The 26,145-nt window shown below is 39.9% G+C and overlaps 1 protein-coding gene and 2 non-coding genes across 3 annotated transcripts in view; 2 read left to right on the top strand and 1 right to left on the bottom strand.

Annotated features, from left to right (window-relative positions):
- Positions 1 to 5,606: 5,606 nt before the first annotated feature.
- On the top strand, positions 5,607 to 5,689 carry mir23a-2 (microRNA mir-23a-2). The gene is given in 1 exon segment (NR_049550.1): positions 5,607 to 5,689. It is a non-coding gene; the product is annotated as a microRNA mir-23a-2 (primary transcript).
- A 206-nt stretch (positions 5,690 to 5,895) lies between these two features.
- mir27c-1 (microRNA mir-27c-1) lies at positions 5,896 to 5,977 on the top strand. Its single transcript, NR_049660.1, has one exon. It is a non-coding gene; the product is annotated as a microRNA mir-27c-1 (primary transcript).
- Positions 5,978 to 20,661: 14,684 nt separating this feature from the next.
- Positions 20,662 to 26,145, bottom strand: part of ipo13 (importin 13) — a 46,498-nt gene continuing 41,014 nt past the window's right edge. The window contains exons 17-20 of the mRNA XM_002931583.5: positions 25,116 to 25,174; positions 24,208 to 24,297; positions 22,348 to 22,529; positions 20,662 to 21,650 (exon numbers count right to left, since the gene is read on the bottom strand). Coding sequence (XP_002931629.1) covers positions 21,554 to 21,650; positions 22,348 to 22,529; positions 24,208 to 24,297; positions 25,116 to 25,174 — 428 coding nt within the window. The 3' untranslated portion in view covers positions 20,662 to 21,553. The remainder of the gene's footprint in view (positions 21,651 to 22,347; positions 22,530 to 24,207; positions 24,298 to 25,115; positions 25,175 to 26,145) is intronic.

Here is a 26,145-nt window from a genome sequence, read left to right as displayed (position 1 = left end):
ATCTGGCCAATTTCAGGCCAGATATCGGTCGGCCAGGCCGATCTGCTCTCCCCATACACGGGCCGATTAGCTGCCGAATCGGTCCAAGGGACCGATATCGGCAGCTATAGTCGGCCCGTGTATGGCCACCTTTAGCGGCTGCACAACCAGGCATTTTACCTGTTGCTAACTTTATCCCACCTTTAACAATAGTGGTGCTTGCAACTCTCACAGCACATATGCATATACAAATTACTTGTCCCTGTGTGGTCTGTTTAATGTAGAAAAGGGGGACATTCAGCTAGCATACTTAAAGAGACCACCACTGGCGCCTTTAGAACACCTTCCAGCTGTTTATATTTAGGTGAGACAGTCAGGTTGCGCAGATATTAAAGCTAAAGTATGTACCCAAAAATGTGAATTTGTGCAGGTGTCTGAATACAGCAGAGCACCCAGCACCTATTACAATTTATAGAGTATGAAGGATTTTTTAGTCCTAGCATGGAAGATGAGCAAGATGAGTAAGATGAGCAGACTGAATTCCTTTCAGAGCATGCATTTTTTTCAGTCCTCACCCAATCTATTTCTTTTACTTCTGGGGTTCCTGTGTTATTAGTAAGATCTAATAAATATTTGCTTGAAAAGATTGCACTTGCCCTTTAAACATGAATAATATGAAATCTAGATCTAACCATTTCTGATCAAAGAGGATATGTATTAGTACAGTGTCTCTAAAAATCTGGTAGTAATCCATTAGAAATCAGGTCAGATGAAGTGCATTAGTGATGATGATAATAATACAGTTCTGTCAGCATGCCTGGCTTCTGTGTGGAGGATGAGATAAATAAGAAAGAGAAAGTGTTCTTCCAGTTTTAGCAGATGCACATTTATTTTAAATCATTTTTAGCATCAAAGCAAGTACATAAACTAGAAAAATACTTTAGAAAAGGATCTTCCTGCTGTGGCGGGTAATATCTCTTCTAAATGGTATATATATAAAATATAAGGCTGATGCCGCACTGCGCATATGGTGCAAGCCAAAAATACTGCAATACACTCCTAACCTGTGCCTGCACCCGAATGATATAACATAAGAGAGGAGCAGGGCACATCCAAATGATAAAAAAAATTACAAACTTTATTTTACATATCAATAAAGTTTTACATGTAAAATAAAGTTTGTAATTTTTCATCATTTGGATGTGCCCTGCTCCTCTCTTATGTTTTGGATTTTTTGGGGGATCTTACAGGGGACCCCTGCAGTGAGCACCCACCTTATTGAATTGATTTTGTAGGTATGCAGCATTACATACTAGAATTTGCACCCGAATGAATGAAATACGCAGGGGTGCAGGCACATGTAGCCGATATCCACCGAAGATACAAAGTCTCGCGCATTCTCATATTCTCTTATTTCTTGGGTGCAGGCACAAGGTAGGGCAAATCTAGCGTAGCGGGGCATATTCTCGGCAAGCATTTTTCAGCTTGCCGAGAATACGCCTGTGTGGCATCAGCTTAAGATCATAGTCTTTGTGAATACTTCTCTCTGTGACTAGTCCTAGACTAGGCCATTCAAGTACACAAAGACATTTTCCACAATTAATGGCAACTGTATGGTGCCCTGCTGAGCCCGTTTGATTTTCATGTCATGATATTCATATCTGTTCTAAAAACAGGCAGGTTAGAACATTGATAGCAGTAACAGCTGTTTTTGTTTTGTTTTACACTTATTACCTCCCCCTTTAATCAGGAAAGCTTGTTTTAGGGCAAAGACAGATAGGGGAGATTAGTTACTGCAATTTTTAAAATCCAGTTGCAGCGACTAATGCTCACCGCAAAAGTCGCAGTGACTAGTCCCTCGAAATACATTTTGCACATGGCACCTTGTATATTCCTTAATGAAGATTAGTTGCTGCACTTGGTCTCTGCAAATATATTTTCTGTTGCTGCGCCTTGGGTTTTAAAAAAAAAATAGTGACTAATCACCCCGTCTGTCTTTGCCCTAAAATGAGATGATCTCTGTGTAAGTAAGCTGCTCCCCAACCCTGCTCCCAGCAGGAAGTTGGAAAATAAAAGTACCTACATTTTATCAATTTAACCATAATACAACTAGCAAAAATGATGCTCACCAACAGTCCTATTTCTTCAACAACTGCTGAACAAGCAGGTGTACAACCCCAGTTTCAATTCAGGCCCCAGTTATAGGTTCAGAATTTGACTGGGTCATTGTATCTTATAAGGTTACAAACATAGGAAAATCTGTTTCAGAAAATGAGCAATTGTTTCATTAATGTGTAGAATGGGAAATATGCTAACTCTGTTGGACCTTCAGGCTGTGTTTCCACAGCAAATCATTCTTAGCTGGCCATTAACCTGCTCCCCCCCAGTCACTGCTTTAGGCCCCCCTAGGTGGCCAGCTCCATAGTCTGAGAAACACTGATTTAAAGTAAAACATAATCAACCATAACCAAGTTTTTGCATTACATTTTATAAAATTGCTTCCCAGTACCAGTCCCAACAGTCTTTTTAAAAAATTAATGGGTCCCTCCATATTTGTTAATCTACCTATACACCATGAGGGATAGGCTGACAATCATGTTTCCCTTGTGAGGACTATATTTGGAGACTGCTGTACCAATTGTATAATGAATAGATTGATACATGTCATGACAATAGCTGGTATATTATATTTAAGGTTATTGCATGCTCTGTAGGGAGTAAAACTATAGCACTTCTGCCTTGCAGCACTGGGGCCTGAGTTTGATTTGCAAGGAGTTTGCATGTTCTCCCCTGGGTTTCCTCCCACTCTCCAATACATACAGGCAGGTTAATTGGCCCTACTGTGTGTGAATGTGAGAGGAACCTTAGATTGTAAGATCCACAGGTGGGACGGGAAATTATGTGAATGATGTATATATAAATGATGTATCTCTTTAAAGGGCTGTGTAAAATCTGTTGGTGATAATAATCATTTTCCAATAAAATGTTTTATTTATATGGATCATGGTCAGTATTTTCACCTTATGATTTAATTCTTCCTTTCTAACCTATAGCTCATACTAAATATGTTTTTTTTGTTTTTTAGAAAAAGCATTAACATGCTCAAAAGTCTATTTCCTATTTATTGCAGGTGGTGATGTGGAAACAGATCTACTAACACTGTCTACTGGTATCTTGAAAGCTGGGACTCGGGATGCAGGAAGCATTAGACAATAATGATACCACTAAAAGAAAGATGTGTTGGTATATCAGAGTAATCCAAATATAATGATGGTAATACCTTGAATATCTTGCTGGCAATGAATTTCCCCATGCTGTTTGGTATACCATCAAAACCATGGCCCCCAAAGAATTTTTACCCCAGTTACAAATTATTACGAGAAAGAGTTTATGGCACAGTACACACAAACATGACCCCCCCCCAGACTAATGATCTTCTGTAGTAGTAACTTGAAGATGGAAGACATCTGTGTGGTAAAAAAGGTTGGTGGTACTGGTACTGGCAACCCTAGATGGCAGGTATAGGAGCCATTATCGGGAAACCTGTTATCCAGAAAACTTTAAAATACAGTAAGGCCATTTATGCAGGCCCAGATTTGTGGCAAGGCCACAAAGGCCCAGGTCTAGGGCAGCAAAGATCTGGGGCCACTGGCAGTATCCCCAGTTCTAGTGATAGGAGAAACTCTGGGGAGAAAGCAAAGATTGTCTGAGCAGGAGCAGGTGGCGGTGTGCGAGTGAGTAGGGGAGCAGGAGTGGGTGGGGAGCTGAAGGGGGGGCAAGTGGCCTAGGTGCGCAATCTGGTGCTGTTTTTAAGCACATAAACCTAACTAAATTAAGCTCATGTCATTTTCTCTTTGAAGAGGACTAACCAAAAACTAATGCTTAATCCAAAAAAAAATGTAATCCTAAGCAACAGTCCAATGTACATTTATTAAACATTTTCAATGGTTTCAATGTTATTTGTAAATGTAATACAGGTATGGGATCCCTTATTCGGAAACCCATTATCCAGAAAGTTCAGAATTACGGAAAAAGTCTCCCATAGACTCCATTATAAGCAAATAATTTTTAAAAATGATTTCCCTTTTCTCTGTAATGATAAAACAGTATCTTGTACTTGATCCCAACTAAGACATAATTAATCCCTTTTGGAGGCAAAACAAGCCTATTGGGTTTATTCAATATTTAAATGATTTAACAGAAAGATCCCTTATCCAGAAAACATTATGCAATTATGCAATTATGCAAAAACAGTTACTGGGTGGAGTTACCTTTTAAGGTATCAGTACAATAGGAGTTTTTGCAGCTAGGAAAGGGTTGACTGTACAGAAATGCTGGAACTAAGGTTATGGAGCACAATATCAAGGTAATACTCTTTGATTACTTGACCTTTCATTTTCTACTGGGCTGTTATCAAGAAAATAAAAACCATAAATCATGAAATTTATATTTATATCACAAAACTGATGATTGTAGAGGATGAAAGTTTGATATGTCCTCTGAGCCATTCCATATTTACAACTGAAAGGAAACTTTACTGCAGAGCTTGCAATTTACATTGGGAAGAGCTGTGCCATTCGCAAAATCTATGCCACAGAGCTTGCCATTCACATTCTGTTCAACAGGAAACTAAAAGCTTATGCACACTTTGAAAACTTGCAGCCTAAAAGGAAACTGTAGCTCGGAACATGTTGCAAAGGTTGCATCTCATATAAAACTCAACTCACCCAGCATGTAGCCAAATCAAAATAATGATCCAAAAAAAAAGGATATGCAAAAAAGATAAGAATTCTATTGGTATGTGACCTATCATGGAACGTAAACCAGGGCTGCCACCCCAGGGGCCCCAACCCCCCCACCCACAGCAAGTGCATGTACCATATACTTAACTTCACTGCAATCAGGGGAGGGAGGCAAGTGAGGGAGCACCAACGCTTTCGATTGGGGTTTTTTTCCAGTGTCCTGCTGGTCCCAGTCCAACCCTGTTCTGGAGACTGGAAGGGAGTAATACCCCAATCTAATAAATTCTTCAATCTAGGTGGGAGGGACTACACTGGTCCTTACAATGACAATATGTAATGTACAGTCATTAGTTTGGCACAATTTTAGCACAGTTCAGGCGCAAGCTGGTGGGTGTTGCCCATGAGAATAAGAATGCAAATAAGAGGATAACTGTGAGCTGTCAACTAATAGATTAGTTGCAGAAATCTTAATTTGCATCTATAAATATATTGTAATATGGAGAAAAATTTTGTTATTGCTTTTGGTAACAGTGTGATTTAGTTGTTATTGATAATATATTTTGTGTGTCCCTTAACAGCTCACAACAGTCTCGAAAATGGTTCTATATTTCAAGCTATTGTACCTGAATTCTGTTATAATTATGCAAAGTGACCATTTGGGGAACAGAAAACTGTGTTTCATGAAAATTTACTCATAAATTAAATGTTCTTTATGTCTGGCTTAGAATTTTGTTTGGTCTGTTTTCACTGAGACTAGCTCCATTTCTGTAAGCTCCCTCTGTTCCCTGTCACACAAGGATTTCTGGCTCTTTCCTCCAGGAAAACCATCGTGTTCCATCCTTGTGGGCACAATTGGATAAGAAGTCTGTGACTCTATTTTTCACTCTGCGGCTGGTAGGATTCCTGGCAGAGTGATTTGGAAATGTATGGTACAAAATCACATTGCCAGGGATTTCCAATCAGTCCCGGGCCAATCATCCTCCTCTTGCTGACTGTCGTCCTGCAAAGTGCAATGTGTGTACGTGGGAAGATAGCTTTCCAGACATCTGGCCAGCAAGTGCTGGAACTAAGTGCACTGCTGCCTGCACTGGGATACAGATAAAAGGCAGATCTGTCATTCTAGAATTTGAATAAGCAAAGCAGCATTATGAATAAAGGGTACAATATTGGAATCCTCTAGAGAGGCAGGACTTAGCTGGCTCTGTGAACAGGTCTTGTGTGTCAATGTTCACAGTGGCTAAGTTCCACCCCACTGGGAAACATCATTCTGTATGTGCAACTACTGAATATACCTAAGAAGTAAAAAAAAAAATGACAGTATACTGATATGTTGATGTGTTGGTCTGATTTGAAACAAGATCAAAAAGGTTTCCATGCCCCCACAGATTAAACACAAGGTAATGAGACTTTCTGTGTAAGGGAAGGGGGTGATTTGAGGTTAGTTCATGTGCTTTTACCTCAAGATCACTTTCAGATCTCACTGCTCTTGGTCTCCTAGAGTAAACCACTGTGTTAGCAAAGCAGAACATTGCTCTTAAAGTCTATAAATGAGTAGCTTACAGTTTGTTCACCTTTAAATTTACTTTTAGAATGATGTAGAGAGTGATATTCTGAGACAGTTTGTGATCAGTCTTCATTTACTATTATTTGTGTTTTTTTAATTCTTTAGCTTTTTGTTCAGCAGCTCTCCAGTTTGGAATTTTAGCAGCTGTCTGGTTGCTGGAGTTCAATTAAACCTAGCAACGAGGCAATGGTTTGAAAGAGAGACAGGAATATGAATAAAAGAATAAACAGAAAGATAAGTAATATACTGTAGATAAGTAACAATAACACTGTTGCCTCACACAGAAATAGTTTTTTAGTTGCCAAGGTCAGTGACCCCCAATTGAAAACTGGAAAGAGTAAGAAGAGGAAGATAATTAAAAAACTATACAAAATAAAAAATGAAGACCAGTTGAAAAGTTGCTAAGAATACGCCTTTCTATAACATACTAAAAGTTTACCTGAAGGTGAACCTGTCTTCTAGCGTTGCTCTCAGCACTGTCCATTTTAAAAATCGGCTTTTGAAGTTACCAGGAGTGGGTTTTTGTTGCTCCTGGTAACGTCAGGGGCACTGCCACCTGAGGTAAGTTTCTCAACTCCATCATGGCAGCAGTGCCCCTGCACTTCTTTAATACATGCCACAAAATTCAGGAGGAATTCTGACGCTTTAAAAATGATTATTGATTTGATATACACAAGCCCCAATATAGGAAAAAAAACCTGTATAATTTGCAAAGCAGAAATAAAGTAAATACAAAACAAAATGCTGTGCATGTTTATTTTGTTAAATAGTGCCTTAAATTACTTTTTGACAAGCAGATATGTATCAAAGAAGAGAAGGTAAGAAAGATAGGAACAAGAAGAGCAAATGGGGTATGACATTTGGGGAGAAGGACAATGAGTAGAGAAATGAAAAAAAAAACAGAAGAAAGAAGAAACTGATATAAAGACTCAGGCAAAAATACATAACAGACTGATCCTGTGATTGAACACACAAGGGAGTTGTGGAAGTCAGTGGATTTCTCCTTTGGTGTATATATGGTGTCTGACTTTAGCCTGACTTGATGACTACACCTACATCATTATGCTGCACTATCAGACTGATTTATTATTGCTCAAGCCTTTTGGCTCAAGCAATCTTAAGGTTAACCTTGTGTGAGTTAAGGAACTCGTGGGGTTTTGGGGAAAAAACCTTGTAAGATGAGACATTTTTCCCTGAGCGGGCTTTCTTAAATAAGAGAAACCTTGGCACCTAAAATCTGACAATTTTTTTCTTATTTTAGAATCCCCACTCTGGGGAAAATACCTCAGTTAACTAAGTTTTTTTCCCGAAACCCCGTGTGAGTTTCTTAACTGGGTTTGCCTTATGAATGCTCAAGCCGAAAGGTTTGAGCAGTTATAAATTGGCCACTTTGAATTAGCTTTGAATGGAAAATGTGAAACAACATCTCCTTCCAACTGTAAAGTAAAAGATATGATTTAAAAAACAAGAGGAAATTGTCATTTTCATACAGCATTCCATCCACAGTATATTTACTTCATTATCCTTCTCTGCTCTGTGAACCTCAGGAAACCAGACAGTTTAGAACTTGGATTAAGGAGCAAATATACACTTTGCAGTGGGTACCGAAGGCTTTGACTGACTAGGTATTCATTTTCCTAACAGAATTATTCTATATATGACCATTCAGTTGGAATATTTCCAGTGCAGCCTGGGACAGGGACTTAAGTCATTTAAGATCTGTTTTTGATCATTTTGACTGGAAGGGCTTGATGAATTGGAGACATGCATGCAGAACCCATACAGTTATACACTGTGTAACCTGTGGGCAGAAGATCACTTATAGGGAACAGAAGTTAATGATTAACTCGTTCCCCAAATGTGATGCTGGCCCCCTGGGGGAAGCTGGAGCAATGGCAGTGGAGGCCCAGCCTGAAGGTTAGTTGGGGTGAGAGTTTGGGAGAATCTCTGTTAACTCTGTATACTCCTATATACTATATATAAGTGTACTATTATATAACAATCCCAGTTTAAGGTAAATTAGGGTGTGATTTGGGCTGAACACTAATATGAAGTCCAAGACATTCTTGGAATTGTGGCAATGACTGATACACTAATATTTCCTCTATCTTTAACCTGGTTATGAGCTCAGAGGTCCCTGACTGTGGATACCCTCAGTAAGGCCTGTATATCATCTGTACAAACCTAAAGAGCAGTTATGGGCTGGAGGAAACACGCACTGATTTCTATTTAAAAGATTCTAAAAAAAAAATCGAGGATAAACAATACTATAAGAAAAAAACCACGTCACTGTCTGCATCCATGAGAGGAAGTGTGTTCTTACACAGAAACAGGAAAAGTAGTTTCGGCAGTTAAATGTTACAGTTCCGGGATTATTTTAAAGATCTGTTTTTGGAAGTCCAATCTCATTGCAGCTTTTACTGTTAACTCTTACGGATTCACAAATCTTTCCCTTTCTTTCTCTGTAGTACTGTTGCATTTAAGTCCCCTCCATTAAAAATGCGCTATTTTGAGTTTATTCTTCACGTCTGAACTTGAATGCTAGCAGAGCGTACCAGTCATTTAGACAAGTGTTAAAAAAGGTAATCTATTTTGATTGGTGTTTTGACTGTAGACATCACAGGAGCTTTTGAAAGTATTCAGAGAGGCAGGAAGCTTAATATCATAGTTATGCCTTTGAGGGATCATCACATACTATGATCAGATTGCACCCGACATTTGAGTGTTACACTTCTTGTAACTACATAAGTATTTGTGTTTGTTGGAATTTGCAACATGAGGCTCACCAGCTATTGCAGAACTGCAACTCGTAGCATTCCAACTGATGGTAGCAGAGGAGTTTTGGGTTCGAGTTCATATAAGGTACAAGCTGCAGATACAACATAGAGATTCCCAGTCCATACCTGCCTGGCCAGCAGCTCAACAAATATGGAAGCTGCAGTTCTGCATCAACAAGTGGGCAAGATTATATAGAAATGTAATCTGCAACATTTAAAATTAGGCACCAAAGGTACTGTTGGTCCTGTTTGTGATTTGTCTTTGTCAGAAACTTCTCTTTCTGTATCTCCTGCAAAACCTGTAACTACACTCCCCCACAAGTAATTAGGTACAAATTCCATACAGAATTAGTGGTTTAATATGTCACGCATATTGTATATTTCTATTTAGTGCGTAGGCTGTAATGACAATTGTTCATCTTCATTATGAGCACTGTTATTTTCTAGCTTAGTGTTCACACATCCCGAAGACCCCTGTGAGCCATTTGCCATCTTGCATTATATATATATATATATATATATATATATATATATATATATACTGTATATACTCGAGTATAAGCCTAGTTTTTCAGCACCCAAAATGTGCTGAAAAAGTCACCCTCGGCTTATACTCGAGTCGGGTGCCATGGGTCCCTCCAGACTAGCACCCTCTGTCCTTTGTGTGCAAATTAGGCCACCCACAACCAGACCATCCAGTGCCTGTTGTTTTGTTGACTTTCTTCTCCACTTACAGAGCTAGTTTACTGTTTTCTTTATTTAAAAACATATACCCCACTGATGCCTCAATTAATGTAATTTTATTGGTATTTATTTTGATTATTGAAACTTAGCAGTAGCGGCTGCATTTCCCACCCTAGGCTTATACTCGAGTCAATAAGTTTTTCCAGTTTTCTTAGGTAAAATTAGGTACCTCGGCTTATATTCGGATCAGCTTATACTCGAGTATATACGGTATATATATATATAAATGCAGAATAATATAATTCCAGTGAGGAATAGTCAGCTAATTGTTGAAGAGTAGGTGCTGTTAAAATCATGCAGACAAGGCAGGGATTGTCTATTAAACAAGAATAATTAAACCCAAACACAACATAAGCTTTTTGAAAAGTAAACATCATTTTAACCAAATTTGCAATATACATCATTTGAAAAATATGCAGCCTTTTTATGATTTTTAATTTAATAATATGGTTTGGAACAGTTACTTAAGCCCAGCCCCTGCTGATCTGGCTGACTACTTTGAGACTCAAATAAAATGTAACAGTAGTCGACTGTCCTCAGCCTGCATCCTCCCAATCCCAAAATTCCCTGCACATGTGATGTCAGTAAGGAAAGCAACATCACAGTGCAATGCATTGTGGGTTATGTAGTTTCTGCATGCTGTCTGTAAGCTGTGGAAAAGTAGTTACAATTTGTAACCTAAATGTTTTTAGTCCCTCCTCCCCTGCCAGGATTTCAAATCATGTTGTAGATGTTTTGCAGCAAGATTTTAGCAAATAAAAATGGTATTTTTTCATACGTTTGAAAGGATCAGATTACAGTGATAGATATAATAGGTTTTTTTGTGTTATGTGGGGCTCTTTAACAAATTTTGGTTAGGAAGCTGGAGTTCCCCTTCAAGGTGTTAAAGAACTAGAGCTCTCAGTTATCATGACTGCTACAAAAGCTTCACACAAACAGTACATATATTCACTTGTACTTTTTACACTGGAGCCCCTGACTGGAAACAGTGGGAGATGCAGTTCAGCAATGACTGGACATCCCAGTTTCAGGTTTATAGCCAGGGAACTGCAGCTATTTAAAGCACAGCATGACAAGGGTACAGTGAAGAGTTAATCAGCACAGTGTTGGGCGGGATAGAATTCCCAGACAGACGGGGATCCCAAAGCGATGTCTGAGTCACAGTAAGAGGGAGGGGTGGCTGTACTACCAGTGTCTCCCTTGGCAACCCATGCAGCCGCTGGCTTTTTGAAGTGGGTTTGCCCCTGGCAAGTGAGTCTGCAATTCCCTTGTTTGGCGCCAGCCGATGCTCTTTCATCTCGAGGAGCCCTCAGTGTTCCCTCCCAACCACGATGGAAAATATGGAAGTGCTCCAAGTCGCATTGGCATGGCTCTCACACCTATGTCCCATGGAAAATACTATTTAGTATACGTCTATGTCATTAAGTGATCTTTGAAGTGTGCAAATATACCTTGTCTCCTTTAGCCCTACATCATTACACACACAATTTTTTTTTTAACCCCTTCCAATCCTAATTACCATATGTTTATTAGGACACGGATTCAGTTCGGGTTCAGTTGAATCCTTCAGAGTGGGTTCAGGGGTTCAGCCGAACCCAAAAAAGTGGGTTTGGTGCATCCATAATTATTATCTATCATTTTTATAGATCCTACATATTCCAAAACCCCTTACAGAAATTATACATGATTCCCATCAGTCCCTGCCCCAGTGGAGTTTACAATCTAAGGTCCCTATCACATATTATGGTAATACATGTTCATTTCAAGCTGTTGGCCTTTAGTTCCAGCAATTTTAGACTCATCGTCTTTATACAACAGCAGCAGCAGCAAGATATACAGTGATTAACAATAATTTAGCAAGCAAGGGTTACATATAAGATCACAGGGCCCTTACTCCTAAACATACTCATACTACATTGCTGTGCTAGGCATTGGACCTTAGTATGCCCCCCAGACGGCGGGAATAACATCACGTACAAGGGTGCACACAATGTCACTTCCATTGATATCTCTGGGATGAAAATGCCCCAGACACCCCAGCACCACCACTGGATTTCCACTGGTAGGTCTGGCAGCTGGGGAGGGTTTTTTTTTCATTTGTTTTAAACATCATTGATTTTATAGGTTACAGGCCCTTGGGTGCCTATTTATAAATCTGGCCCTGCTACATTAGCACATCTTTACTTAAATAAGGTATCCACTAAGCCAGTGCTGCCCAACTTCTGTGGTACCGAGGGCCGGAATTTTTCCGACCTACGTGGTGGAGGGCCGATAATGGAAGCCAGTTTTGACCACTCCCCTTTTTGAAACCACACCCACTTGAAACCACACCCGTGTTATCACATGACCATACCCATATTAATGGTTGTAGTACAGCAAAAACCTGCCATTCTCTGCCTGCCCTACCCTGCCTGTGTGTGCCATAACTGCCTTCCCTCCCCTGCCTGTGTGTGCCATTCTCTGCCTGCCCTACCCTGCCTGTGTGTGCCATAACTGCCTTCCCTACCCTGCCTGTGTGTGCCATACTCTGCCTTCCCTACCCTGCCTGAGTGCCTGTGTGTGACATACTCTGCCTACACTCTGTACAATAACTATATATTAAAAAACTTTTTAATTGCAGTACCACCACAGTATATGTTCTTTTTGTAGTGTGCAGGGATTATTTGTGGGTTTCTACTGCTCCTACAGTCCTGTCTGAGGTGTGAACAGGGCAACAATGGGGGTGATTACAGCCTGAGCCTGAGGTGTGAACACTACAGGGGGTGAACAATGCAGGGATTAAAAGGTGTGAACAACACAGGGGATTACATATTTAAACAATACAGGGGGATTACAGCCTGAATCTGAGGTGAGAACCATGCAGGGGGTCAGTTAATCACAGTACTGATACCATTTAAAGCTTACACAACAGTAAGCCATCAAAGCAGCCAGACAGGTGGGGGGCCACACAGAGGGGGGTCGCGGGCCCCATGCGGCCCGCGGGCCGCCAGTTGGACAGCACTGCACTAAGCAGTTAGAACGGCCCAGTGCAGTTAGAAATTAATGAAAACAATGATCTAATTGGCCATGGGTTACGTATGTTAGTAAATAAGGAATGCCTCAGTGCAGGGTGCTTGGTAGGTTAAACTGAACTATTTAGAAAAGAAAATGGCCTACTTGGACAAGTAGGTAAACTTCTGTAACCTTTTGGCTAATAAACACAGGCACACTTTTGCACACTCCTCTGTGTGGAAAGAAGTGAAGAGTTCATATAATTGTGAATAGAGTTTTTTTTCCTAAGGCAGCCACCATTGTCTTGTAAGGGCAAATTTGCTCTGCAGAGAGAAATGCCCCTTGTTAATGGAAATTGCATAATGAATTCTAAGCAAATTGTTAATATACAGTAATTCAACATTTGTAGTGATTTTAGAATTTATTTGGAAATGAAATTGCTATTTTCTTACTTATTTTTTCTAACTTTCTCACTTTTCTTACATTACCCTTTTCTTGACTACTCATATAACTGCAGTATTCTGTTTGTAGTCAGCTCTCATAAGCCATTTCCCACAATGCATAGTATGTTCTGTGACTTCACAAGTGCTTTTGATCAGATTTTGTGGGTCAGATTTCATTTGATGCGGTCATGCAACACCACACAGCAGCACAGGATCCTACAAAATCTGATCTCCACAGCTGTAACTGCAAGTCATTAGATAAAGTTGGATGTTTTATTTTGTTCATGTGTCTACATCAGACAGTCAATGTATTTCAGTGAGGAAAAAAAGTCTTTCTAACACCGTCCGTTTTATCTTTTTGGACGCAGGTGCAGCACAGGGCCGGAACTAGGGGTAGGCAGAAGAGGCAGCTGCCTAGGGCACAACGATTGAGGGGTGCCAGGCAGGAGCCTCTCCTGCCTACCCCTAGTGCTACTTTGTCATTGCCTCCGCCGCTTGTCATTGGCAGCGGAGGCAATGACCAATCTAATTGCCCCACCTCCTGTGCTTTGGCGCGCATGCGCCGTTCGGGGGGCGGGGAGGTGGGCGGAGTTGGCCGACCGGGTTGCCTAGGGCGCCCGGTCGGCTTGGCCCGGCTCGCCCCTGGTGCAGCATGTTGTGTCGGATGGCAAAAGTTAGTTTTTACACATCAGATTTTTGTATCCATCCCATTATATTTTGACCCAAGCAACTACATCCAATTTGTCAAACCAATTCTGTTGGCCCCACACCATCTGTCAAAAGCACTCGTGGAGTTTAGCCCTAACAGACCCGAGAACAGGGAGAATAACAAATGTGCAAGGCATTGTGGGAATTGGTGTCTGGGGGTAAGCTAATTTGGTTTGTTTCTGTAGTCAGGCAAACTAAGAGGGCAATGGGGTATATGTAAATGAACTAGGGGTCCAACGAATCCAGGATTCGGTTCAGTATTCAGCCGGGTTCGGATTTGCCCGAATCCACAGTCCTTACCAAACCAAATCCGAATTAGCATATGCTAATTAGGATTTGAAGGGTTAAACGTCCGTGTGAACACAGAAGTGAAAAAAATTTACGCCGCACGCTACAACGTTTACCCCCTTCCGGATCCTTATTAGCACATGCTAATTAGGATTTGGTTCGGTATTCGCCTGAATTCTTTGGGATTTATTAGGGGGTTCAGCCAAACCCAAAAAACTGGGTTCGGTGCATCCCTAAAATGAACACATGCAAAGCAAAGTTACACCACATGTGATGTTCAGAATCCATTGTGACACAAAGGTAAATTGTGAATTTCCAGGTGAAACTTAATAGTGGCCTAGGAGTAAGTGCCGGGTTCCATAGCATGCAGACATCACACTTTCATTTTCCTAGCTTCATTTCTAAAAACCTAAAACACAGAGGCAGACAGAAATAATGCCGGTAAAGACTGTGATTCTTTGTTTTCATTGGTTGTTAGAATACCTTTGTATTCATGCCAGGCATAATTAGCTTCTCTTACAGCCTTAAATTGCTTCTACTGAAAGAATCTACTACACTTTCATTAAAGAACTACTGCCTAATGAAAAAGGCTGTGTTATCCATTTGCTGTCGTACAGATCTCCACGGTCCAACTGACCATACAAACCAGACAGCAGTATTAATGAGGGGAATATAAATGTGACCAACTGCAAATGGTTTCATAACATCTACATCCTAGTAAAATTCAGTTGTAATATAAACCTCTTTAATCTCGAGCTTTGGGGTGTGTTAAGAAATGTTAAAATTGAAAACCACTGACATGTGGTATTCCATGTAAAAAAACATGCATATTAATAAAGCTGTATAGTGGTTTTATGTGGTGTGAAGCCACATGTCAGATTTTGGGATAATAATAACATACGTTAGCTTGACAAACTGCATAAAATGTAGCATTAAGCACAGCCACTGTGTATAGATTCACACCATTTTTTTATTTCAAAATGTAATTGCTATGTGAATTTGTACAACTGTGTTATGTGAGGCATTAGTCTGGTGTAAAACAAAAAACACCTTTATAAAAAGCAGGATTAGCTCTGTGGGATGGATTATTTCCTATTAATAAATGTGCTCAAAATAAGCCAAGAACAGTGGTGCAAATTGTGTAATTGTGTGTAAAATAAATGGGGTGTTTATAAAGCTTCTTTGTGTTCCTTACGTGTGAACGCCAGGCGTTGTGATCACTGAAATCCATCACGAAGAGCAAAGCCACCTCTCTATAAAGGTATGTGCTTTTCTATGCAAAAACAACATCTAAAATGCACCATTGTGTTCCAGCACCTCAGACCTGGCAAAACCCACTAAAGTAAAGGAACTGAATCTGAAAGAAGCACTTTTATGCCAAAATATACATTTACACAATCAAAACACACCTGCTGCCCAGAAAGACATATGGGCAGGAAAGGTCCCCACCACAGCTGGAATTGGGGAGGGACGCGGATGGATGCCATCCCCCCCACTCTTCTTATTTCTGTGAAATAACATCCACTCGGGGGGAGGCTTTCTTTTGCTCCTCGATAATTCCGCAGGCGGGGTGCTTTGTATGTAGAAGCTGAATTGGCAGCTGAGAATTTTTCATTTTGGGGTCCCTGCAAGCCACATACTTTGATCTATGCATATTGGCCATAAAACTGTTCAGTAGACCCTATGAAATCATATTAATATCCATATTTAGGGTGTAGGGTTTTATGTAAAAAAAAAAAAAAGTTTGTGAGAAAGAAGGCAGCAAACTGCATTGGGGGGGGGGGGGTACAGTTGTGCCGGGCCCTCTTCATACATGTGGAGTAAAGTGACATTTTCAGATCACAACTTTAACAGTTTGGTTTTGGTTCAGCTCAATATTTAGGATTTGTCTGAATCCGACTCCTGCAATGGGCACTAGAATTCAGCCAAATCCCAAACAAAAACCAAGATTTAGTGCATCCCCAGTAAAAAGCAGAGATTCTCAGTGCCATTTTTCAATGAGGCTTTTTTCAAACAGAGTTTTATACTCAGCTCTATATTTGAAGTTTTTAATCTGCAGCTTGGTCATTTTTCTATTGAACAAACTGACAATAATATTGTTTAGAAGCAGTGTTATTTTCCTCAACAGATAGTTAACTCTCTGTTGATTAAAATTGGGGCTCATTTTTTTCAAAAGTTACCCTATTTTAGAAATGCTTTGGCTGCAGTGGTTGTAGTGTTCTCTTCTCACTGGGATCTGCCACCAGCAAAGGCTGGAAATCTGCACGTCACACAGTGACACTAACCTTTGAGCTAGGCATTTTGTGGAAATGTAAAAGCCATTATTTATTACAAAGACATTTATAAAACTTATACACAATATACATTTCATCCCTTTTTTTTAACAAAACATACACTTTAACACTCACAAGTGAAATGTCTGATATAGGACATCTGAAAGACTGAATAATATCTATAGATACTCAGGCACATGTCGCCTGCTCAGTTTGACTCCCTGTTCCTTTCCTGTGTGGCTGGTCCTGTTAAGAAATGTAGGGATATAGTAAACCAGTCAGCTCATGTAAACAGTATGCCCATGTAATAATGCCTGCTCTAGGGAAGTGGACCTAGTGTACCTGGCAGGCTGGGGAATGCATGTGAATCTGGTGAGCCGAGGCTCTACCCTAAGCTACAGTACTGTAGGTGGGGCACTCTGGGAATAAGGGACAGCCAGTTTGGAGACTAGCTCCAAGGTTGGGATGATCTAGCAGCATTGTCAGATATGACAAATAGGTGAGCCAGTAGGGTAAATATGGTGGTGGGACATCCATTGGCATAAAATAATCTTTGTAAAATTATTTTAAAAGAAATGTCATGCTAGCAATGAACATGTAACAGGAGCACCACTATGCTTCTGTCTGAGCAAATGCTGTACAGAACTGAAAAAGTTAATTTCCTGATGCAGGAAGCATCTCCTTTCACTTCTCTGCTCAGTTCCATAGCTGACAGGAGTGATAGAACTGAGCAGAGAGGCATGTAACTCAACTGAAAGCAGTTTCTGTATGAAACTTATAATTCCTTCTCTCCCAGACTTCTCATTCCTCAGAAACATTGTGTCAGATCTCCTCCAGACAAGACACAAACTCCAGCAATGCCTTTAACTCCTTTAACTGGTAAGGCTCAGATCTCCCTCAAAGAAAGACAGATCAGTCTACTAAATGTTACCGCCATTAAAAGAAAAATGCTTGGATTCTTAAAAATATAAACTAAAGTCCGCACCATATTTCATACATTTTTAAAATATGCAGGTATAAATAAGGAGCCACAGAAACAGATATAGGGTACATTTGAAACATGGACTTGTTTATTTAAGTGCAACAGGTTGTTGAACTATGTCTTTAAACACACAGTCAGTTGTTTTTGAGGCATGGGCTTCCTGTGACTAAAATGAAAATGGTTTCATGCCTTATGGCCGCCTCCAGTTTGTGAGTAGGGAGTAAAGGTCAGAAAGATTGATCTGGGGGCACAGTCTGATTATCTCTGTCAAAGATGATACCGAATAGGAGGGTAAAAACCAAACAGTTAAAGGGCTAGCATCATATTCCAATTCTGAGAAATAATTTCTAACTTATACCTGTGGAAGATAAGTTTTACCTCAACATTTATTGAAGAAGCCATAATGCAAGCTTTTCCCTTTAAATTTGCCTGTAAGTGCTCTTCCCACTTGCTTGATATTGCCAGCTTCAGCAGCAAAGTCTTTTGGTTGATACAATTGGCTTTTTGGGCCTATGCTGCAAACATGAGGGAGGCAGCAATTTCCTTCCTGCCCAGCTTGCTGAGCATGGAGTCCATGCTTCAGACTGGAAACTGTGTTTTTCCCCAATGTAAGTGGGAGTATTTGATTGCTGTAAGGACTGGATATTTTGTAATAAGGTCCTTAAAGTGTATGGCAGTTTCTAAATCTGGGGCCACTAACAAAAATGTAAAAACTCCTAAAATTCTAGAAGTCTATGTCTATGAGCGCAGAAAGTAAACATCTTCAGCCTGTGCCACCATGTTTTCCTGTGTCCCATCCAACCCCAGCTCCATAGTTCTGATCTTCAAGGAGCATGCACACTGGAAGCCTAACTACTAGCAAATGCTCCTGTTCATAGCTGTGGAGCCTGGGATTGAATGTGAAATGTAAAATGTAACATGGCCAAACATGGTGGCCGCCAATCAGAGGCAGTCTGGATGAGGTTAAGGGGGAAGGGGGACTACTAATTAAATAAACACAGTGGGGCTTAGTTCAACTTTAAAATTGCTCAAAAGATAGCAGTCTTAGCTGCAGAGCCAAAAGCCACTTTTAGCAGCATTTCTGGGGGCTGCTGGGTCACTGCTCCAAGGGTTAATAAAATATGCAGTTTTTCCAAGACACCAATAAGAACATTATGATAAGGGCCATTCTACATAATAATGACAACAATTCATTACAGAGTGTGTATCCTTTTGCAGACAATGATGGATATATACAGTAGTAGCTCCCTCTAGAGTACATTATGTAGTCACTGTATATCTCAGTTTTTAGCATTAGTGCACAAGGATAAACTAGTGCCCAGAGTAAACTGTTTTGGTTCTTATATTAGGTGATGTTATTACATCAAGAAAACAAAACTTATTTTATTTAAATGCCAATTTCTCAACTCATTGTTTTATCCTCATCTGAACCATGGAAATGACCCAGAAGAGTGATCCAATTAAGTTGTTTGTGGACAGTACTGGACTATTATAGCCTACAGTGGCCACCAGCTCAAAATCTACTGGTAGATCATGTTGTACTCTCACCACTGGGATAAACACTTATGTCTAGAAACATTTAAAATTTTAGGCTAGAAAAAAGTGTACAATTTGTCTTATAAATACTTATTTTGTGTTTAAACTAACAAGCTCTGCCTTTGCCATCCACTTTGCATATAAACACTCTAAGTGCCCTAAAAATAAAAGTGTGTATGTCAAACCCCTTACATTTTGCAAAACTTATCAAGGCCATCGTAACTAGGGGTAGGCAGAAGAGGCACGTGTCTAGGGCACAATGGTGGGCAGGGGGCACTAGGTATGTACCTCTTCTGCTACGCCTAGTCTGAACCCTTGGTGAGGGGGCCGGCCGGGTTCCCTAGGGTGCCCAGTCAGCTTGAACTCGCTGTAAACATAATACACTTCAATGGAGGTGACAGATGTCTGGTATAACTTGTGTAGAAACCACCATGGATTTAGGGGTTATGGCACATAGTAAGATTTGTTGCCTGCAGAAAACCTGCACTATCCGTAGACAACAAATTTCCTGAAAATATCTTTGCATTGGGGTCAGTGGGATTCTCCAGCTATAGTAGAATTAAAACTGTGTAATTGATAGATATTTGCCTTTTCCTGCATATTCCAGTGCTTATGCCTTGTTATACGTTATAGTGCTGGAGATTCAAATTGACAACAATGCAAAGATATTTTCAGGAGATTTGTCACTCAAGGTAGTGCTGACTTCTTGCCAGTGACAAATCTCCCGCGTGCAATTACCCTAAGGGCTCTGGCACACGGGGGAGATTAGTCGCCCGCGATAAAACTCCCTGTTCGCGGGCGACTAATCTCCCCCGTGTGCCAGAGCCCTAAAGGTATATTATGCAATCTCACTAGCTGTGCCCATTTCTACACAGACTGATGCAGCATTGTTTTACATGGAGAGGGACAGCAGCACAGAAAACTGCACACTTTCATAAATATACACCTTAGAGTTACATTATATAACTATCTGCAGCATTGTATCTATAGAAGGGACTGCAAATATCAGAATGCTATTGGGCAAATTGTATGTCTAATGATTTTTAAGGTAAAATATAAATTTGTTTGGGCTTAGGGCCTTTTTTGTGTGTGTGGGGGGGGGGGGTTATTCACCTTTGAGTTTACTTTTAGTATGATGTAGAGAGTCATGTTCAGAGACAATTTGCAATTGCTCTTCATTTTTCATTTGTAGTTTTTTAGCTATTTTGTTTTCAGTTCAGGAGCTCTCCAGTCTGGAATTTCAGTTGTTACTTGGTTGCTAGGGTCCAAGTTACCTTAGCAACCAGGGAGGGGGAAGAGGAGAGGGCCTGAACAGCAAAGATAGTTACAAAAAGTAAGAATAAAACTGTAGCCTCACAGAGCAATAGTTTTTTTAAACTGCAAAGAGTTGGAAGAAGGCAAATTCCAAAACTAAAACAAATAATAAAGACCGATTGAAAAGTTGCCTAAAATAGGTCATTCTATAACATACTAAAAGTTAAAGGTGAACCACCCCTTTAAGTATTGTTAAAAAATATGGGGATCACAGAATTCTTCCTCAGTTGGACTGACTCCCTAAGTTAGAAATGGTGCGACGAGTGCTCTACGGGTACTGAACCCTTGATAGTTCACATGGTTTATCATACAGACAGGCATGACGGTTCATGGCTCTGCCAATTTATTTTGTTTTAAGAAGCAATGTTTTAAAAGATCAGTCATTAACTTTTTGTTCTGTTCATGGGAAACAAAAGCTGATTTAGTTTTGACTGTATTTATGTTAAAAAACAAAAAGAAACAAACAGCAGCGTATAGGGGTCTTCTTTTGCACAGGGAAGGACTAAACAGTAGTGCTGGCAGGCTTTGGCATTAGGCATAGACCATAAGGTAATATGAAAGTCTAAGATGAGTAAATGATCCATTTTGAATAGAACAATAAGACATCCCTGGATTCTAACTGAGAGAAAAGTTACTGTAACTGGTGCCATTGCTGATATATTCATGTTAAATATCCAGTCCTCTTAATCTCAGGTAAAGTTATTCTAACAGTCCATTTTTAGCCCCTAAAGAGGATAAGAAGGATTAAAACCTGCATACATGCTCATTCATAATTATATATAACCATAAGGTAAGCAGCACAGATGAGGATATATTGTTCTGTCCACTCACTAACCTCATCATACTGTCTCTGTAAAATGTCCTACAAGCAGCATACAAGTTCTGTCATTGACCTCACAAAGGCAAACGTGTGCACAGGCATCCACAGAGAGGAAACAAAGTCAGTCACTGAAGAATGGAGCTAGACACAATGTTCAATATGTGCAGAGCATTTAGCAAAGGTTTTCCCAGATGCAGTGATCACTACCCTGTGTGTTTAACAGCACAAGGTACTCCAGCAGCACTAAGAGGTGACGGTACAGTTCAAGCCCTGTCACACAAAGACAAGAAAACAGCTCAGGCTGAGGATAACGGGGACTGATGCAGTCTTGAAATGCAGGCAAGCTTGTCAGCTGGTGTCCCTTCTTTTTAGAAGATGATTTGCTGACATTATCAGTAGTCTGCAGTGTACTCTGTTCCATGAAGCCCACGACACAGCAGGGTAAAGTCTTTCACCATATCCCTCATACGTCTCTTGTTCACACGCTCCCTAATAAGAAAATTGCCACACAATACAAAAGAAAGCAGAGTAATCTTTACCCTAATATATTAATAATAATTATATATATCACTATAATCAACATAACCCTAAAATATAGGAGAATGGGAGTTATGTGAGAATCCAATAATCTGTGCAAATCACAGCTGTAGCTTTGTGCAGTTCCAGCACATTCCTGACACCCACATATTGCTGAACTTGATTAGATACTAGAGCTGATAGGGAGGGAAAAAGGCTTCTTGGAGGTGAAGCCAGCTACACACCCAGGCCTGGACTGGAAATCTGTAGATAGAGAGGGGCTATTGTAAGATGCCATAGACAGTCACTATTTCTTGGGCTGATGGGGGCTGTTTGGGACTCTTTGTGCACTGGGAACACCAGGGCCTATTTGGGTCCCAGTGTGGATCTGGCTACACCTGATGTAGTAACTGAGACCTGTAAGCATGTATTATTATTATTTGTATACCTATATTATCCAGCGTCCCTGGCATATTACATATATAAGGGCAGGCTTTAAGAGAAACAACAGTGGTTACAAAATAAAAACCACATTTCAGTGTACAATATGCTATCTCCTATGAACACAATGCTTACAATCTCCAGCAATATTGTACCCAAGGACATCTACATGTGTGACCTTGCCACATTTTCTTTTACACTGCCTACTTATATCAAGAGCATTTCTTACCGAACAACTTGCTGGCTGAAGTTATCCTTTTGTTCTTGGGTAAGGCGTGGGGAAGGGAAGCCATCTTGCTGCATCACTTCTTTCAACCAGACAACCAGGTATGCAAAGCAGTTCTTGTTCAATGAGAAGAGAATGTCTGCAAAGTGATCCATGTGGTTGCGTGAAGCCTGTCCCCCTATTCCCTGCAGATATCAGAGAATAGAAGGATTTAAGTGGGCTTAAAATTCATCTTGCAAAAGAAAGCAAAGATTATGCCTCACCAGTGGCGTACCAAGCAGTCACCGGTCCCCCTGCAAAGAAAACTTCAGAGGGGCCTGGCACAACCCAGCAACCCTACTCCCCCGCCCGCCCTCTACACTGGCCATGGCAGACGTGCTAATTTTTCAATATTAAAAGTGACTAGGGAGGGGAATTTTTGTGCAGCAGTCCGTGACCATGAGGTCTGCTTCCTCTATAGTTACTCGCCTGTGCCTCACTATAATACTTGTTGGTCACATGTTAACACAGGCCATGTCTCCCACCCTATTTGTCCAAAAAGAACAAATTCCAGAATTTAGTCGTGTGCAAGAGGAGTCAGCAGACTGGCTGCATAAACTAAAATTCAACTGGAATCCAAGTGGTTTGGAAACATGTCTTTATGCGCTCTGCAATATCCATATGACTAAACACTATATACACAAAATGGTGTTAGATGCAACAATAGTGACTCAAAACCTGTCCATACATGGGCACATACACATGTTGGAAGAGGTTATAAATTAGGTAAGCTTTGTCCCATATGGCAGCCCAAGTGGTGGGCTAAAGCGGACTAATCTATGCATCTGGACTCTGACTCAAGCATTTTATTACAAAGGAGGTCCAGAAAGACTTGTCAGGAGAGAACCCACCTGATAGGTCTCCAGGCAATCTAGTTAATAACTTAAACTGACCAAGATACTTATTGGGAAGGCCTCAGTTTTGGCCCCGAACATAAGCCACTATGTCAAGCTGGCAGAGAAGATCATCTAGTTGATAAATATCTTAGTGATTAATATATATTCTGGGCTACTGTGTGTGCTGACACGTGGTTAACAAACATGTTGGCCTATTCATGGTAACCCTTAAGTGTGACTTTGCAATTAAAGGAAGTTGCATAGACAAATGCAACAGAAGTTCTAATAATCCTCAGCCTTTCTTTCGCTTTACATTTGAAGGCTTTGGCAGCACTGGAAATAGTGACAATTTAAATTTGACTTATTATACAGAAAAGTGCCTTGTATCAGGCATGAAATAATATAAGACTCTAAATGTGCTATTCATTTTGACTGCAGCATACCTCCAAAAATGGCAGACCCCTCATTTTAATCAGCTGGAAGAGCGTAACATAAACATGTATTGTACTATTAAAATGTTCCTTTTATAATGAAATCTGGTAATTGTGATAACAGTTTATCTTTTTCTGTGTGTGGTATAGACTAGCACACCTGGACCTCATGTCTATTTCAGTAAGCAAAGACTTCCTGTATTTCCTGCCTCCCTGTACTCAAGTTCGCTTAAGCATAGTCCTATAAGAAATTCATTGGAGCAGCTGTGGAGACCCACCATTGAGATCTTTGCCCTGGGCCCACTGGCACCTTTAAAGCAGCCCTGAATGCAAGTTCTACATACTGTACTCATTTGCAATATGTAGCCCAGCATCCACACCTTAAATACACCCAGGGTTCTTTACAGAGGCGGAAAAAAAGAAAAATTGAATAAAAAAAGGAATGCATTTTTATGTAAATAGGGATAAGTAAATTTACCAACTGGTAGGAAGCTCTTGGATGTAATGCATTATAATGTATACAAATGTCCATTTTAGATAAAGAATAGTGTACTCACCTCTAGTGCGGCTTGAAGGAGAATTTTCCCTTCGTCGTGGACAACCTGTCCTACTGGGGCCAGTTCTCCACATCGAGGCAAAAACTCAATCTGAAAAAAAATGCATTTATAATGTAATTATAATGTAATGTGATCCCCATTTGCCATAAGCACAAAGGGTATATGACTGGAAAAGTTTTAGGACAAAACATAGGTTTGAGAAACGAGTGCAGAAATGTACTCAGTGTCTACATAGAAGAAAATAGGAGTATTACCACTTATCAGTATTAAAGGGGTTGGTTCACCTTTAAATTAACTTTTAGTATGATGTAGTGAGTGCTATTCTGAGACAATTTGTAATTGGTCTTTTTATTTGCGGTTTTTAAACTATTTAGCTTTTTGGTCAGCTGATCTACAGTTTGGAATTTCAGGAGCTATCTGGTTGCTAGGATCAAATTTAACCTAGCAAACTAGACAGTGGTTTGAAAGAGAGACAAGGATATGAATAGAGGAGGGCCTTAACAGAAAGATAAGTAGCAAAAAGTAACAATAACTATAATATTGTAGCCACACAGAGCAATAGAACTGATCTAAATATTCAGCTGATGACCAAAAAGCATCAAGTCTGAATAAAAGATAGGGTGGAGTTGTGCTTATGCTTTTGGCCAAAACAGCTTATGATCTTCCCTATGTCTATGACATTATAGCTCACCAGAGAAAAATCAATTGATAAATACACTTCTAAAAATCGTACAAGAATTATTAGACAGTGGGAGAGTTTTTTCTGTTTTAATGTCACATCTTGATAATTCTCTAAGGGAATTAAGAGAAAGAGTTGGAATTTTACTGTGGTGGGCTCTAATCGCACACTTTGATAAATCTGCCCATAAGCAAAAGAAAATGTTTCATAAAATGGACAAAATACTTACAAAAAAATTACAACTTGACTTCACAGTTGGTGCCTCAGGAAACTTTAGCGATATGACTCCTACAGGTTAAAAAAAATGAAAATAAAAATGTACCTTTATTCATATGACAATAACTGAGTAGCAAGAATATAGAAAAATAACTGGGCAACAAGGCAAAGATAAAACAGTTTCTGTGCCTTGAAAGAATGTGAATGGGATGATTTTCTATTGTTTATAAGGAAGCATGAATTATTCCCTTAAAGCAGTAAAACAAAAATATCATAGAGATAGCTATAAATTCAGTTGTATGTGTTATGCTTCATACTAAGCTCCTGCAAAATCAACAACAATGTGCCCCTTTACTTCCATATAGGTATATGTATAAAAATACATAATAAACATCATGCATCCTAGCTCATACAGAACATTCATTTATTATAAAGATAAAGTATTCAGTATTTTAGTCACACACAGGAAAAACAAACTCTCCCTACAGACAGTAACGGTTTGTGACCTAAACATCTAATAGTTTCTCTTTCTAATAAATTAACACTTAGCATGACCTAGAATGCAAGATGTTTACTATGTCCTTTCATACATTATATGTATATACATTTTTGCTTTTTGTGCAATTTTTCACAGCCATAATGATCTATAAAAGCTACCTATATAGAAGATAAAGTACACAGTGCTGTTGATTTTGCATGACCTGATGAGCGCAGTACTTTGCATGTCCTTTTACACTTTACAATTCACCTCCATTAGCAAAGTTACTTTTTGAATTAGGGGAGTGCCTCCAACTGTTCTGTTGTAGAGTTACTTTAGCTTTGCCAATGGGATCATTGCCTTGTGTTACCCAGCTACAATGCGAGACGATGAGAAGAAGACATATCTTTTTGGCCAAAGTTTATAGCAATATGTAAAGTGCAAATATACCACTGACTACACCTATTAGCACCACTAGGGGTCACTTACAATCTCTAAGGCAGTACGCAAAGCACAAAAACCTGGCACAGCCTTCCTCTTTTGCAGAACTGTAGCAGGTCTCTGC

The sequence above is a fragment of the Xenopus tropicalis genome, chromosome 4, assembly GCF_000004195.4.
Source record: "Xenopus tropicalis strain Nigerian chromosome 4, UCB_Xtro_10.0, whole genome shotgun sequence".
Classification (NCBI taxonomy): domain Eukaryota; kingdom Metazoa; phylum Chordata; class Amphibia; order Anura; family Pipidae; genus Xenopus; species Xenopus tropicalis.
The sequence above is the reverse complement of the archived record's forward strand: the minus strand, read 5'-3'. Positions and strand labels throughout refer to the sequence as shown.